Source organism: Xyrauchen texanus, chromosome 38 (assembly GCF_025860055.1).
Source record: "Xyrauchen texanus isolate HMW12.3.18 chromosome 38, RBS_HiC_50CHRs, whole genome shotgun sequence".
NCBI lineage: Eukaryota > Metazoa > Chordata > Actinopteri > Cypriniformes > Catostomidae > Xyrauchen > Xyrauchen texanus.
Window position 1 is genome coordinate 34,928,107 of NC_068313.1, and position 14,936 is coordinate 34,943,042.

The 14,936-nt window shown below is 39.5% G+C and overlaps 1 protein-coding gene across 4 annotated transcripts in view; it reads right to left on the bottom strand.

The window, feature by feature from the left end:
* LOC127631633 (glutamate receptor 4-like) overlaps window positions 1-14,936 on the bottom strand; it is a 117,435-nt gene that overhangs the window by 2,406 nt on the left and 100,093 nt on the right. Inside the window, exons 14-15 of one of the 4 annotated variants that reach the window (XM_052109904.1) lie at window positions 3,696-3,810; window positions 958-1,095 (exon numbers count right to left, since the gene is read on the bottom strand). In XM_052109904.1, coding sequence (XP_051965864.1) covers window positions 958-1,095; window positions 3,696-3,810 — 253 coding nt within the window. Of the gene's footprint in view, window positions 1-838; window positions 1,096-3,695; window positions 3,811-4,560; window positions 4,676-14,936 lie in introns of all 4 variants that reach the window. The other 3 variants (XM_052109903.1, XM_052109906.1, XM_052109905.1) reach the window with 3 other exon arrangements.

Genomic DNA, 14,936 nt, shown 5'->3' on the forward strand with positions numbered 1-14,936 from the left:
TATTCTCCACGGCATCCACGCACAACTCACCACGCGCCCCACCGAGAACGAACCACATCATAGTGACCACGAGGAGGTTACCCCATGTGACTCTACCTTCCCTAGCAACCGGGCCAATTTGGTTGCTTAGGAGACCTGGCTGGAGTCACCAATATAGTGATCCTTAACCATTTCTACATCTCTAAAGTTGCCGTGTATTAGATGCTGTTAATATGAAAATATTGTACATTTCAGTGTCTGTGCAAACATGTAAAATGTGTGTGTGCTAGAACCACACTTTGTGTAAGAATACATGCGAATACTTGAGATAACGTTGATTTTTTGGGTCACAAGTCACCAGTTGAGAACTACTGGTCTAAACAAGAGAAGTATCTATAGAGAATCTATAAAGTATATAAGCAGCATTCCTTTATAAAGTGTTTATAGATCGTTGTTTCGTTTGGTAATTTCAGATCCTGATGGAATATGGCAGGTTTTCAGTGTGTGAGTGTATACAACAGGTGTCGTCTTGTGCTATAGGCTTCGTTTTAATGCAGGTGTCTTAAACAGAAAGCCAACAGTGCACACACGAGCAACTGCAGCCAAATATACATCTCAAAATATTCTACTCAAGGCAAATCCAGAAACAAATGCGAAACAAAGAAAACCACAAACCAACAGGCAACACAAATGAAAGATTTCTTTTTGAAGTAAAGAAACCGATAAAAACGTAAGAAACAAAAGTTTGTAAACTGAAGAATGGGAAGCGGTCACAACATTAGCGGACGTCTGCTGTAGCTATGACAAAACGATGCTCAAGCCGTTACCCCCACGACCGCAAGCAGACCTTCTGTCCTACCCCTATATCTTTACTGCATCAGAGCCGTACACGTTGTATCCCTCTCTATAAGTCGCTAAGTTCTGCACGCTTTGTGTTGGGCTAGGGGTGGGGCTAAAATTCAGTTCAGCCGATTCCACCTTCAGTTTCTTGGCCTCGGCGCGGGACTTATAGCAAAACTCGACCAGGGCCACAAGCATGGCCAGACCGAGGCCTCCCACCAGGATGTAGAAGACTCCCGCCACGTTGCTCAGGCTCAGTGCCTGCGAGCTCTTGTCCTGGAAGCGAGGGAAGAAGTGTTAAAGATGCAGGAAGTGGCATGATGAAGATACAAAAACATTTCCATGTACATTTATGGCAGATATTCAATTAGAGTTAAGATTAAATATGAGGTACATACAGTATTGATGGTAATTTGATTGCCGTCAGATGTAATTACGGGTGCCATTGATTTAACAGCATTACAATGCTCTATTACAGATAAACAGTATGAAGCCCAGCCAATGTTATTTAGACTTGCAAACATTACAAAGCTTAGTTTAAAAAGCTCACTTTTGAATCAAAATAATTCGTTAAATAAAAAGCTGTAAATTGTTCTTATTCCTCATCTTGATTAGCATTTGAAAAACTCTTATAACTAACTCAATAAATAGATTTACAGTATACAGTCTTATACATATAGTATAGTATTGCATTTGCCATATAACATGTTGGTTTAAAATTAATCAAGCTTTAACCTTCAGAGACCCAGCATAGCATAAATACGTTCGTTTAGAGCAATTTAATAATAACCAATTTTCATTAAAACTGAGTAAAATCTACATATAATAAAATTATCTGTTTCTCCCATGGTAAATCTGTTTTGGAAGGAAATTGGTACTTTAATTCCCCAAAGTGGCATTCAACTGATCACACAGTGTAGTCAGGAACATTACTGGTGTATAAAACAGCACCATCTCTATTTGAAAAAAGTCATTTTTGATCAAATCTAGACAGCAGCATCACTCCAACACCTTATGCTTGAGTAATCATGCTAAATTGATCATTTGATACTAGAAAATCTCTTGCCATCATATCAAACACAGTTGAAAGCTGTTTGGCTCTTTAAATGAAGCTTAACATTGTCTTTGTGTTTGTTTTTGAGTTGCACAGTATGCAATAGACTGGCACGTCTATATTGACTATAAGGTCAATATTAGGTCAAAACTGGCAAAAATAAAGCAGCTTTCTCTAGACACTCATCAGTCAATCATTGTTTTGAGGAATGAAGGCTATAACTGTCTCTAACAAGGACAGAAAGAGATGTGGAAGACCAGATGTACAACTAAACAAGAGAATAAGTTCATCAGAGTCTCTAGTTTGAGAAATAGACGCCTCACGTGTCCTCCGCTGACAGCTTCATTGAATTCTACCTGCTCAACACCAGTTTCATGTACAACAGTAAAGAGAAGACTCAGGAGGACTTATGGGAAGAATTGCAAAGAAAGAGACACTTTTGAAACAGAAAAACAAAAAGAAAAGGTTCGAGTGGGCAAAGAAACACAGACATTGGACAACAGATCCTTGGAAAAGAGTGTTATGGATCTTAAACCCCATTGATATTTTGTGGGATCAGCTAGACTGTAAGGTGTGTGAAAAGTGCCCGACAAGACAGTCACATCTATGGCAAGTGCTACAGGAAGTGTGGGGTGAAAGGTCAAGTGCTACAGGAAGTGAGGGGTGAAAGGTCACATGAGTATCTGGACAAACTGACAGCTAGAATAACAAGGATCTGTAAAGCTGTTATTGCGGCATGAGGAGGATTTTATGATGAGAAATCTTTGAAGTAGTTTAAGAATTTCTAGAACATTTTGTAAGTAGTAATTTTTTCACATTATTAATGTCCTGACTATACATTGTAGACTCAGTTGAATGCCACTGTGTGTGTGTATATAAAGCACACATATATCTATATCCAGATAGAGCAAACATGTATTCTAAGCAAATATATATCATTAATTTGAATAACTCATTAGTTTTAAATAGTCAGATTTCTTAACTGCTCATGAATTTACACTTAAAGCTTGTAATAAATAATTTTTCATATACTTTTGTGTGTGTGTGTGTGAATACAAAGCTTCCACTTACTGTCTAAAACAAGTGGTAAAATGTCCCAACCCTAAATGCCCAGTTCACCCCAAATCAAAATATGAACAGCATGTTTATAACCAAAGTGTCCCAAAAACACTTTCAAGGAGGAGAAAATAAAAGATCATCAATATCAATGCTTGGGTCTCTGAGGGTTAACAGACTTTTTTTTTTATTACAATTATATAAGTCCTTTTAAATAGTCACTTTCTCTCTATCACAGCATGAAACAGCCGTATGAAATGTTCTACAGCCATAATGGCTTTCTAACGACTAGTCTTAAATCTTATTGAGTGAATAAGTGAATATTATTATAGTAAAAATTGGGCTCAAAGTCTCACTAATAGTACAATATTCTCTATCATCAGCCCAGTTCCAGCATAATTTCATCCGTATTATTTTCACATGGCTGCATTTCATTGTGATGTCACAATACTGGATTCTATGAAAGCCTTTTCTGGAATCATGATGTTACAATGCGGCATTCTGCTTCTGTTTGCACTGTGATGTCACAATGCTTCATTCTACAGGTTTACATCCTACTGATGTCACTAAGGCAATGCTGTCTTCAAATTGAGGTTACTGTAGGTCAAATCGAAAACTATCATGATGACAGATGATTTTAAGAAACACTGTCACCGCTCCTCTCTATTTCCTTCTGAAAACACATCACATTCATTTTAGAGAGTATTTGTGTTTTTCAGATCTGCGTTTTTTCTATTTTGTTGCAGTTTTCTGTCGGGAAACTGACCTTACTCCCCGAGTCCTTGGGTCCACACTCGCCCTTATCGTACCACCATTTATTTTTGAGTTTGTCTAGCACTCCTGCTTCACTCAGTTTCAACACTGCCAGGTTTACCGGCGTTCTTCTCAGAGAGAATAACATAAATAACATCATAGGCCATGTTATTTTATGTTATTAGATTACAATACAACTTAGCACACAGCAGCATGGAAGTGATCAAGCTGGGGTCCCATTAAGTATACGTGTGTGAGCTCATACAGGCAGTACACACGTGTGCATGTGTGCTATCGAGCCACAGACGTTATGGATATGGGATCTCGCTCCATCGCTTCAGGCAACAGACACGTACTGCCCTGACTTCATTATCACAACACAAACAATTACTGTTAAAACAGAACTATCAAAACGCTTGACTGTCGATGAACTACTTGAAGTTATGTGTAGTATTTAAATGTCAAGCGCACATTGATTTTTATTAATAATTTAGAAAAGAAAGCAATACAGCAGCATTTTCACTAGTGGTCTCCGACTTTAGGATCCCACTATATATATGAAATAAATGATGGATGAATTTATAGCAGTTATTTCATCTTTAACGCACTCACATATAAAGTTGTGCCATAAGCAAACTGCCTTCCTCTCCTGCTTGTTTCTGTGCACTAGTTACAGCACTGATTTCGGTGGACACCTCTTTCAGCGAATATTTCTGTTTTGACACTAATTGCTTTCTTTTACAGTTCATTTCTCCTTTGACACATTTGTTGCTGATGATTGGCTAGGCCATCAGTTAAGGACATGTCAGGGCAGATGTCTCTGTTGCGTAACAGTTTTTGTTTTTTTACCACTCCTTGGCGTGACATTGGTGGCTAACCTTCGAGTCCCCGCCCCCGCTGCCACATTCGCCCTTGTCGTACCACCATTTATTTTTCAATTTGTCCAACAGCCCCTGCTCATTCAGCTTTAACACAGCCAGGTTTACGGCATTTCTTCAACAAACCATAAACATCACATGAGAGCGGGCCGCGCGGCAGCCCGGATTAGACGAACACAAAACAAACAAAACACAAGAGAGAAAATAAGAGAGGATTTTGGAAGGCAGCGTTTGTTAATGAACACCTCTGTGGGATGTCTCTCTCTCTCTCTCTCTCTCTCTCTCTCTCTCTCTCTCCATATATATGCATTTGCATTCCACACACCTGCTCTGCTTCTAATATTCGTCATAATCAAATGGACAATGAGAGCAAGTCCACATTTTTCATCATTTTTTAAAACACGGTGAGCCCATTATCTGCCCCTGTGCTTGGAAAGCAAATTATCCACATAGTTCATAATTACAGCAGCAGTTCTGTGGAAAAAGAGAAAAAGAATAAAGCAAATATGAAAAAAATAAATCTGTCTGTCTGTTCTATCTATCTATCTATCTATCTATCTATCTATCTATCTATCTATCTATCTATCTATCTATCTATCTATCTGTCTGTCTGTCTGTCTGTCTGTCTGTCTGTCTGTCTGTCTGTCTGTCTGTCATCTATCTGTCTGTCTGTCATCTATCTGTCTGTCATCTATCTATCTATCTATCTATCTATCTATCTATCTATCTATCTATCTATCTATCTATCTATCTATCTATCTATCTATCTATCTATCTGTCTATCTGTCTGTCTGTCTATCTACCTGTCTGTCTGATCTGTCTGTCTGTCTGTCTATCTATCTATCTATCTATCTATCTATCTATCTATCTATCTATCTATCTATCTATCTATCTATCAATCTATCTATCTGTCTATCTATCTATCTGTCTATCTGTCTGTCTGTCTATCTACCTGTCTGTCTGATCTGTCTGTCTGTCTATCTATCTATCTATCTATCTATCTATCTATCTATCTATCTATCTATCTATCTATCTATCTATCTATTTATCTGTCTGTCTGTCTGTCTGTCTGTCTGATCTTTCTGATCTGTCTGTCTATCTATCTATCTATCTATCTATCTATCTATCTATCTATCTATCTATCTATCTATCTATCTGTCTGTCTGTCTGTCTGTCTGTCTGTCTGTCTGTCTGATCTATCTTTCTGATCTGTCTGTCTGTCTGTCTGTCTGTCTGTCTGTCTGTCTATCTATCTATCTATCTACCTGTCTGTCTGATCTATCTATCTGTCTGTCTGTCTGTCTGTCTGTCTGTCTGTCTGTCTGTCTGATCTATCTTTCTGATCTGTCTGTCTGTCTGTCTGTCTATCTATCTATCTATCTGATCTGCCTGTCTATCTTTCTGATCTCTCTGTCTGTCTGTCTATCTATCTATCTATCTATCTATCTATCGATCGATCTATCGATCGATCTTTCTGATCTGTCTATCTTTCTGGTCTGTCTGTCTGTCTGTCTGTCTGTCTGTCTGTCTGTCTGTCTGTCTATCTATCTATCTATCTATCTATCTATCTATCTATCTATCTATCTATCTGATCTGCCTGTCTATCTTTCTGATCTGTTTGTCTGTCTGTCTGTCTGATCTATCTATCTACCTGTCTGTCTGATCTATCTATCTATCTATCTATCTATCTATCTATCTATCTATCTATCTATCTATCTATCTATCTATCTATCTATCTACCTGTCTGTCTGGTCTGTCTGGTCTGTCTATCTGGTCTGTCTGTCTATCTATCTATCTATCTATCTATCTATCTATCTATCTATCTATCTATCTATCTATCTATCTATCTATCTATCTATCTATCTATCTATCTATCTATCTGTCTCATCCATCCATAAATGTAAACTTAACTGCCATGCTATCTATCTATCTATCTATCTATCTATCTATCTATCTATCTATCTATCTATCTATCTATCTATCTATCTATCTATCTATCTATCTATCTATCTATCTATCTATCTGTCTGTCTCATCCATCCATCCATCCATCCATAAATGTAAACTTAACTGCCATGCTATCTATCTATCTATCTATCTATCTATCTATCTATCTATCTATCTATCTATCTATCTATCTATCTATCTATCTATCTATCTATCTATCTATCTATCTATCTATCTATCTGTCGATCGATCTACCTGTCTGTCTGATCTATCTTTCTGATCTGTCTGTCTGTCTGTCTGATCTGTCTTTCTGATCTATCTATCTATCTATCTATCTATCTATCTATCTATCTATCTATCTATCTATCTATCTATCTATCTATCTATCTATCTATCTATCTGATCTATCTTTCTGATCTGTTTGTCTGTCTGTCTGTCTATCTATCTGATCTGTCTGTCTATCTTTCTGATCTGTCTGTCTATCTATCTATCTATCTATCTATCTATCTATCTATCTGTCTGTCTGTCTGTCTGTCTGTCTGTCTGATCTATCTATCTATCTATCTATCTATCTATCTATCTATCTATCTATCTATCTATCTATCTATCTATCTATCTATCTATCTATCTATCTTTCTGATCTGTTTGTCTGTCTGTCTGTCTATCTATCTGATCTGTCTGTCTATCTTTCTGATATGTCTGTCTGTCTGTCTGTCTGTCTGTCTGTCTGTCTGTCTATCTATCTATCTATCTATCTATCTATCTATCTATCTATCTATCTGTCTGTCTGTCTGTCTGTCTGTCTATATTTCTGATCTGTCTGTCTGTCTATCTATCTATCTATCTATCTATCTATCTATCTATCTATCTATCTATCTATCTATCTATCTATCTATCTATCTATCTATCTACCTGTCTGTCTGATCTATCTTTTTGATCTGTCTATCTATCTATCTATCTATCTATCTATCTATCTATCTATCTATCTATCTATCTATCTGTCTATCTGTCTGTCTATCTGTCTGTCTGTCTGTCTATCTATCTATCTGTCTGTCTGTCTGATCTGTCTATCTGTCTATCTGTCTATCTATCTACCTGTCTGTCTGATCTATCTATCTATCTATCTATCTATCTATCTATCTATCTATCTATCTATCTATCTATCTATCTGATCTGCCTGTCTATCTTTCTGATCTGTCTGTCTATCTATCTATCTTTCTGATCTGTTGGTCTGTCTGTCTGTCTATCTATCTATCTATCTATCTATCTATCTATCTATCTATCTATCTATCTATCTATCTGATCTGTCTGTTTATCTTTCTGATCTGTCTGTCTATCTATCTATCTATCTATCTATCTATCTATCTATCTATCTATCTATCTATCTATCTATCTATCTATCGATCGATCTTTCTGATCTGTCTGTCTGTCTGTCTGTCTGTCTATCTATCTACCTGTCTGTCTGATCTATCCAGCTGTCTGTCTATCTATCTATCTATCTATCTATCTGTCTGTCTGTCTGTCTGTCTGTCTGTCTGTCTGTCTGTCTATCTAGCTGTCTGATCTATCTTTCTGATCTGTCTGTCTGTCTGTCTGTCTGTCTATCTGTCTGTCTGTCTGTCTGTCTGTCTGTCTATCTATCTATCTATCTATCTGATCTGCCTGTCTATCTTTCTGATCTGTCTGTCTGTCTGTCTGTCTATCTATCTATCTATCTATCTATCTATCTATCTATCTATCTATCTATCTATCTATCTATCTATCTATCTATCTATCTAGCTACCTGTCTGTCTGATCTATCTGTCTGGTCTGTCTATCTATCTATCTATCTATCTATCTATCTATCTATCTATCTATCTATCTATCTATCTATCTATCTATCTATCTATCTGTCTGTCTGTCTGTCTGTCTGTCTGTCTGTCTGTCTGTCTGTCTGTCTCATCCATCCATCATCCATCCATCCATCCATAAATGTAAACTTAACTGCCATGCTATCTATCTATCTGTCTATCTGTCTGTCTGTCTGTCTGTCTGTCTTTCTGATCTGTCTGTCTGTCTATCTATCTATCTATCTATCTATCTATCTATCTATCTATCTATCTATCTATCTATCTATCTATCTATCTATCTATCTATCTATCTATCTATCTACCTGTCTGTCTGATCTATCTTTTTGATCTGTCTGTCTGTCTGTCTGTCTATCTATCTATCTATCTATCTGTCTGTCTATCTGTCTGTCTGTCTGTCTGTGAATGATAGAACACAATGAAAGACAAAATGAATGATAGAACAACAGAACAATAGATAGAATAAAGTCAACAAACAATTGAACAGACCTTCCGTCCGTCCATTCAATTGTTTGTTGACGTTTGTTCTATCTATTGTTCTGTCGTTCTTTCATTCATTCTTTCTCTCATTCTGTCATTCTATCATTGTTCTATTGTCCTATAGTTCTGTAGTCTGTTCATTCTATATATCGTTCTGTTGTTTTATTGTTCATTCCAATGTTTGTTCGTTCTATCGTTCATTTCTTCTAACGTTCGAAATGTTGTTCCTTCTGTTGTTCTATCATTCATTCAGTAGTTTGTGTTATCGTTCAGTCTGTCATTCATTCTGGTGTTTGTTCTGTTGTTCATTCTATCGTTTGTTCTATCATTCATTTTTTCATTTGTTCTCTCGTTCATTCTGTCATTCTATCCTTCGCTCTGTGGTACTTTCTATTGTTTGTTTGTTCTATCATTCGTTCTGTCGTTCAAACTATTGTTGTTGTTCGTTCTAACGTTAGTTTGTTCTGTCGTTCTACATGGCATTCTATCATTCATTCTGTCGTTCTTTTTATCTTTTTGTCATTCTAACATTCATTATGTTGTTCATTCTATCGTTTGGTTGTTCTATCTATAGTTCTTTCATTCTATGAATCTATCGTTCATTCTATCTATTATTCTGTCATTCCATCCATCCATCCATCCATCCATCCATCCATCCATCTGTTTGTCTAATCTTAAAGCCATTTGAGTGTACCTTTTATTACAGTAAAAACTGGACACTCCTTTAAAGGTGTAATATACTGTCTTATCGACTCAGTTCTGGCATACATAGCACTCCATATTTCTGAAGAAAGAATAAAAACATAAAAATAATAAAATTAAATAAAAAACTGCAGTCCAAAAATATCAGTCACTATTGTGATGTCATAATGCTGCATTCTGTGAAAGTGTCTTACAGGAATCATGATGTCACAATGCAGAATTCTGTTTCTGTATGTCTGGTGATGTCACAATGCAGAATTCTGTTTCTGTATGTCTGGTGATGTCACAATGCAGAATTCTGTTTCTGTATGTCTGGTGATGTCACAATGCTTCATTCTACAAGTTCTACATTCTACTAAAGGGACTAAGGTAACAGTCTTCATACTGAGGTTATTTCATATCATAAACTACGATGATGACTGCTAAATCTCTGTCTGTCTTTCTGTCCTTGACTTTCGTTGGTGGGGATTTGGATTGATTGCTTTCTTCCATCGTTTGATAATTTATGTGTTGTTTGGAGACACGGGAGTGTTTGTGAGTAAATGGAGGCCAGATATTCTCTTTAATTTATTAAAAGGCTTTTAAGCAGCAGTAGCAGTGGGACTATTTAATAGATCACTGACACTGTTATACACGCGGTAAAGAGGCCAAATAATTACTCGAGTCTCTCTTTCTCTCTTTTATTTCTGGTTTTAACAGCTTAAGAGTTGACAGCAGGTTGTCTAAGACCAGCTGTCTACTGGCTGCCATATCACCCTGCGGCTCTTGCCTGGTTGCCCACTAAAGCTAAGCAGGGTTGAGCCTGGCCAGTACCTGGATGGGAGACCTATTGGGGAAAACCAAGGTTGCTGTTGGAAGTGGTATTAGGGAGGCCAGAAGGGGGTGCTCACCCTATGGTCTGTGTGGGTCCTAATGCCCCAGTATAGTGATGGGGACACTATACTGTAAAAAAGCACCGTCTTTCGGATGGGACGTTAAACTGAAAAGGTCTTGACTCTCTGTGGTCATTAAAAATCCCTTGGGCACTTTCTTGTAAAGAGTAGGGGTTTAACCCTGGTGTCCTAGCCAAATTCCCCCATTGGCCCCTATCTATCATGGCCTCCTAATAATCTCCATCCCTGAATTGGCTACATCACTCTACCATCTCCTCTCCACAAATAGCTGGTGTGTGGTGGGTGTTCTGGCGCACTATGGCTGCTGTTGCATCATCCAGGTGGATGCTGCACACTGGTGGTGGTTGGGGAGATTCCCCCTATACTATGTAAAGCGCTTTGAGTTTGAGAAAAGCGCTATATAAATGTAAGTTGTGTTACTGCCTACATAGCCAGATGACTTGTAAGGTAACATGACTACATAGGAGAATCAGCTCACAATTTATTCCAAAAGAGATTAAATTCAGCATGTTGCTACACACAAATATTGCATAGATTAGATTAAACTTTCTTATTGTTGCTTTTTAAAAAAATTTTTATGAAATTTATTTGTAACGGGCATTTGTCTCAATTCCTCCGTTGTCTGAATTATTTGTTATTTTTTAGCTTTTGAGTCAGGCTCAGGATGTGGCTACATTAAATTGCTGTCTGGGCAGGAAGCTCACTAGGTTTTGGAACAGAACATTTACGTCTGTTCCTGTTAAGTGTGTTTCTGTGTGCATGTGGATCTTTTTATTCCTCTCTCGTTCTTTCCCTGTCGACCAAAGGATGTGAAAGATGCAGTCTGTAATATCTCTCTCTCTCTCTCTCTCTCTCTCTCTCTTTCTCTTTCAGTAATCAGTTGATCTCTCACAATAGGCTGCAGCTCTTTCCTCTCTACCTCAAGCATGTTTGTGTGTGTGTCTGAGGGCAAAATTGGTCTATTTGGTCAGTCGTTCTCAACTGGACCCAGTTTTTACACTGGATATCAAATTAACTGCTCAAGATGGTGCCGAGTATGGCTGCTGCGTTGCGATTTCCGACCCAATGTTGCAGTTTTTTATTAGTTTTTTCTACTATTCTTATGTTTTTCATATTGGTTGTTGTCTGCCTTGTGTTCTATGATAGCCAAACACTTTTGCACATTGGTTCTGCAATAGCACACCGAAAACCGGACTTCAAATACAGCAGCGAATGGTGTAGACTGACAAAGGTTTACCGAAGTATTCCGGAGCCCATGTCATGATATCCATTACAGACGGATGACGTTCTTTAAGACAGTGATGTCTGAGGGATCGGAGATCATGCACATTCAGATGTGATTGTCTAGCAGGTCAATGCCAAACCACATACTGCCCGGATTACAAGTACATGGCTTCATTAAGTAGAGAGTGGCTTCATTACCTAAATGCTTAATAAGTGTGTGACAGGGCGGAGGGCGGGGCCGGGTCGTGATTATACACACCCGGTCCCTTTTCAGGCTAATTAAGCCTCCGAGAGGGATAAAGGCCGATTGCGGACGGTGGTGCGACGAGAGCAGGATTGTTTACGGACATGTCCATCATCTGTGTGTGTTTGTCTTTTGTTTAAGTTAATCATTAAAATTGTTTATATCGCCAGGCCGGTTCTCGCCTCCTTCTTTCCATTGAACTGCTTTACACTGGTGCCGAAATCCGGGAAGGAGGAGGGATACGCCGTAGTAGAGTTCTCTCCACTACCATCCACCCCAACGGAGCAGCCACGGCCGTCTGCAGGGGGACGGAGAAGCCCGGCCGCCTGGAGGTGGAGGAACGGCCGCCGAGCGCGAGGGGACAAGGGGCTCCTAACCGACCGCCTGGAGCAGTCAGGGCCACTGCCAGGGGCGGAGGTGTCCCTTACCGTCCGCTAAAATGTGGCAGGGTCTGAGACCGCCGACCGCGACCGTGAGCGGGGAGGGGCTCGCTGCTGACCGCCTGGAGTGGGAGAACCGCTGCCAGGGGCGGGGGAGACCCCTTCTGTTCCCCGAGAATGCAGCAGGGCATTCCGTCAGCCAGGGGCTGGAGGTCTGCCTCCGATCCGACCGGAGAGGTGTGGCTGTCGTCCGTTAGAGGGTGGAGGAGTGGCCGAGGAACGAGCTACAGCGTATTGGAGAACTGCCGAGTACGTTTTTTTTTCCATCTCTCTCTCCTCTCTCTCTCTCTCTCTCACTGCCGATCCGCTTTGGCTTATTCCCTCTCGTTTAAATTTTACAGTGTTTTTTTGGGGGGTACTACACTGTTACAGGAAGTACCCATCCCCCCTCCATTTTTTATATTTCTGTTTCACTCTCCTTGTCCCCTCCCTCATCCAGGTAGACGGGGATGACCTGCCGGCAGACGGGGCTTAGGGCACGCCCTCCCCCAGGGAAAGAGGCTCCGACATATGGCTCCGAATATGACAGGGCGGAGGGCGGGGCCGAATCGTGATTATACACACCCGGTCCCTTATCAGGCTAATTAAGCCACTTAGAGGGATAAAGGCCATGCGGATGGTGGTGCGACGACAGAGAGAGATCGTTTACGGACATGTCTGTCATGCGTGTGTGTTTGTCTTTTGTTTAAGTTAATCATTAATATATTGTTTATATCGCCAGGCCGGTTCTCACCTCCTCCTTTCCATTGAACTGCTTTACAAAGTGTTATTAGAAGAAATGGTGATGACTTGACTGTCCCAACTTTGTTGGAGCATGTTGCAATCGTCTAATTTGAAATGAGTGTATATTTAAAAAACAACATCAACCAAAAATACATTGTTCACAAGATTAAACATCAAATAAGTTGTTGTAGTGCTTTCAATACAGCACAGAGTTAATAGAATTTGCAAATCTCTCTCTCTCTCTCTCTATATTTCTTACTGTCCCACCACCAACTTTTCTGGAATTTGGACAGAAGACGTGGCAGTGGATGAAATATTCTTTCATTCTTTTCATAAATTCCAAGTATTTTCCAAAACTATTTCAAGTGAGAATATAACTTAAAGCTAACTTAGATTTTCCTGTGAAACTCCTGTGAGTCACATTTAATGGACAGTCAAACACCTGGAGACGTCTTACTGACATCAGAGATAATAACTGAGAGAGAGACATCCTCAGTGTTCCACAAGCCATGTCGCATCGTACCTATTTGAGGAAAATAACCACTTTCATTTCTGAGATGATAACTCGCTCAGGTAAGCACGCAAAGTTGACAACAATGAAGCATATTACCGTTTTAAACATTTATCGTTACATACTTTTTCACATACTATTTTTGTGAATCACTAGGCAGTACACAGTAAATACTAGAGGTGTGCATTGAAGCCATTATCTATATTGGTATCTGCAATCTATTCACATGAAAAAATCAACTGTATCTGTCTCTGTATTCGAATAGAACCAGGAGTGGGCGGGGCCTAAAGAGGAAGTGTGTCACAACTAAATGAAATAAGGTATTTGGCTTCGGGCACATCTCTAGTATATACTGCACCGAATGACAGTTTTCCATTCCAAGCATAGCCATTGCCTTGTTTTTTAAGCCCTGTGTGGAGACTCGTACTGCACCGGGTCTATTCATCTCAGTCTGTTCTGTGGGAATGTGGATATCAGGGTGTGCTGTTGTGGTTTGGAGTACTCTGAGCAGGCATATGTTAAAAGATTTGTTCGGACAAATGCAACATTTATGAGACTGCTGAACAGAGAGAAGCTCATTTACAGCAGGGTGAAGGGCTCTGTTTTTTTTGTTGGCAGACAAAAGAAGTCTGGAGGTGAAATATCAAGTCTCAGCCTTGGCACACGTCTACATTCTTCCAGCCCCTCTGGCATTTTGCAACCTTGCAAAACAGAGAAGCTGAGGTAATTTGTTCGTTTCTTTTCCTGTTTGAAAGCAGCAGAACAAACTTCCGTAAAGTTACTGTAACAGGTTTACCGATATTGATGAACTTGAAGTATTTTAGTGTAACGCTGCTGTAGTTTCAAACTTCACGAAACGTGTGTGCTGTCATTTTCTCCTTTTCTTTAAAAAAAAGCCAACATATAAAGCAAATACTACAACCCTTATTAATTACAAACAAAAACCTATTTATGCTCCACATAAGCCCACATCCCTTGTGTAACCAGTCCTGGTCGCCCCGCTCCTAACGGGACTCGAACCGACGTGCTAACAAGGAGGCTAAAGGCTACAGCCCCTAGCGTCAGTCGCTAGTGCACCTCTTGAGGTCAGGAGAGTGAGGTTAACACACTGCACAGCTATCTACCAGCTGGCTCCCGTTACACTCACCCCCCTAAACCTCACTCCCATCCGGGTCACGGCACCATTATAACCAGTCCTGGTCGCCCCGCTCCGAACGGGACTCGAACTGACATCTCCAGCAGGGCTACATAATTAAATATGCAAGTGCAAGAGCCTGTGGCCGAAAAAAGTAACACAATTAAAACGAGCTAAATTTGAAAACATTTCATTACTAATTTACAACGAGCAAAATTGAATTTTTGAAAA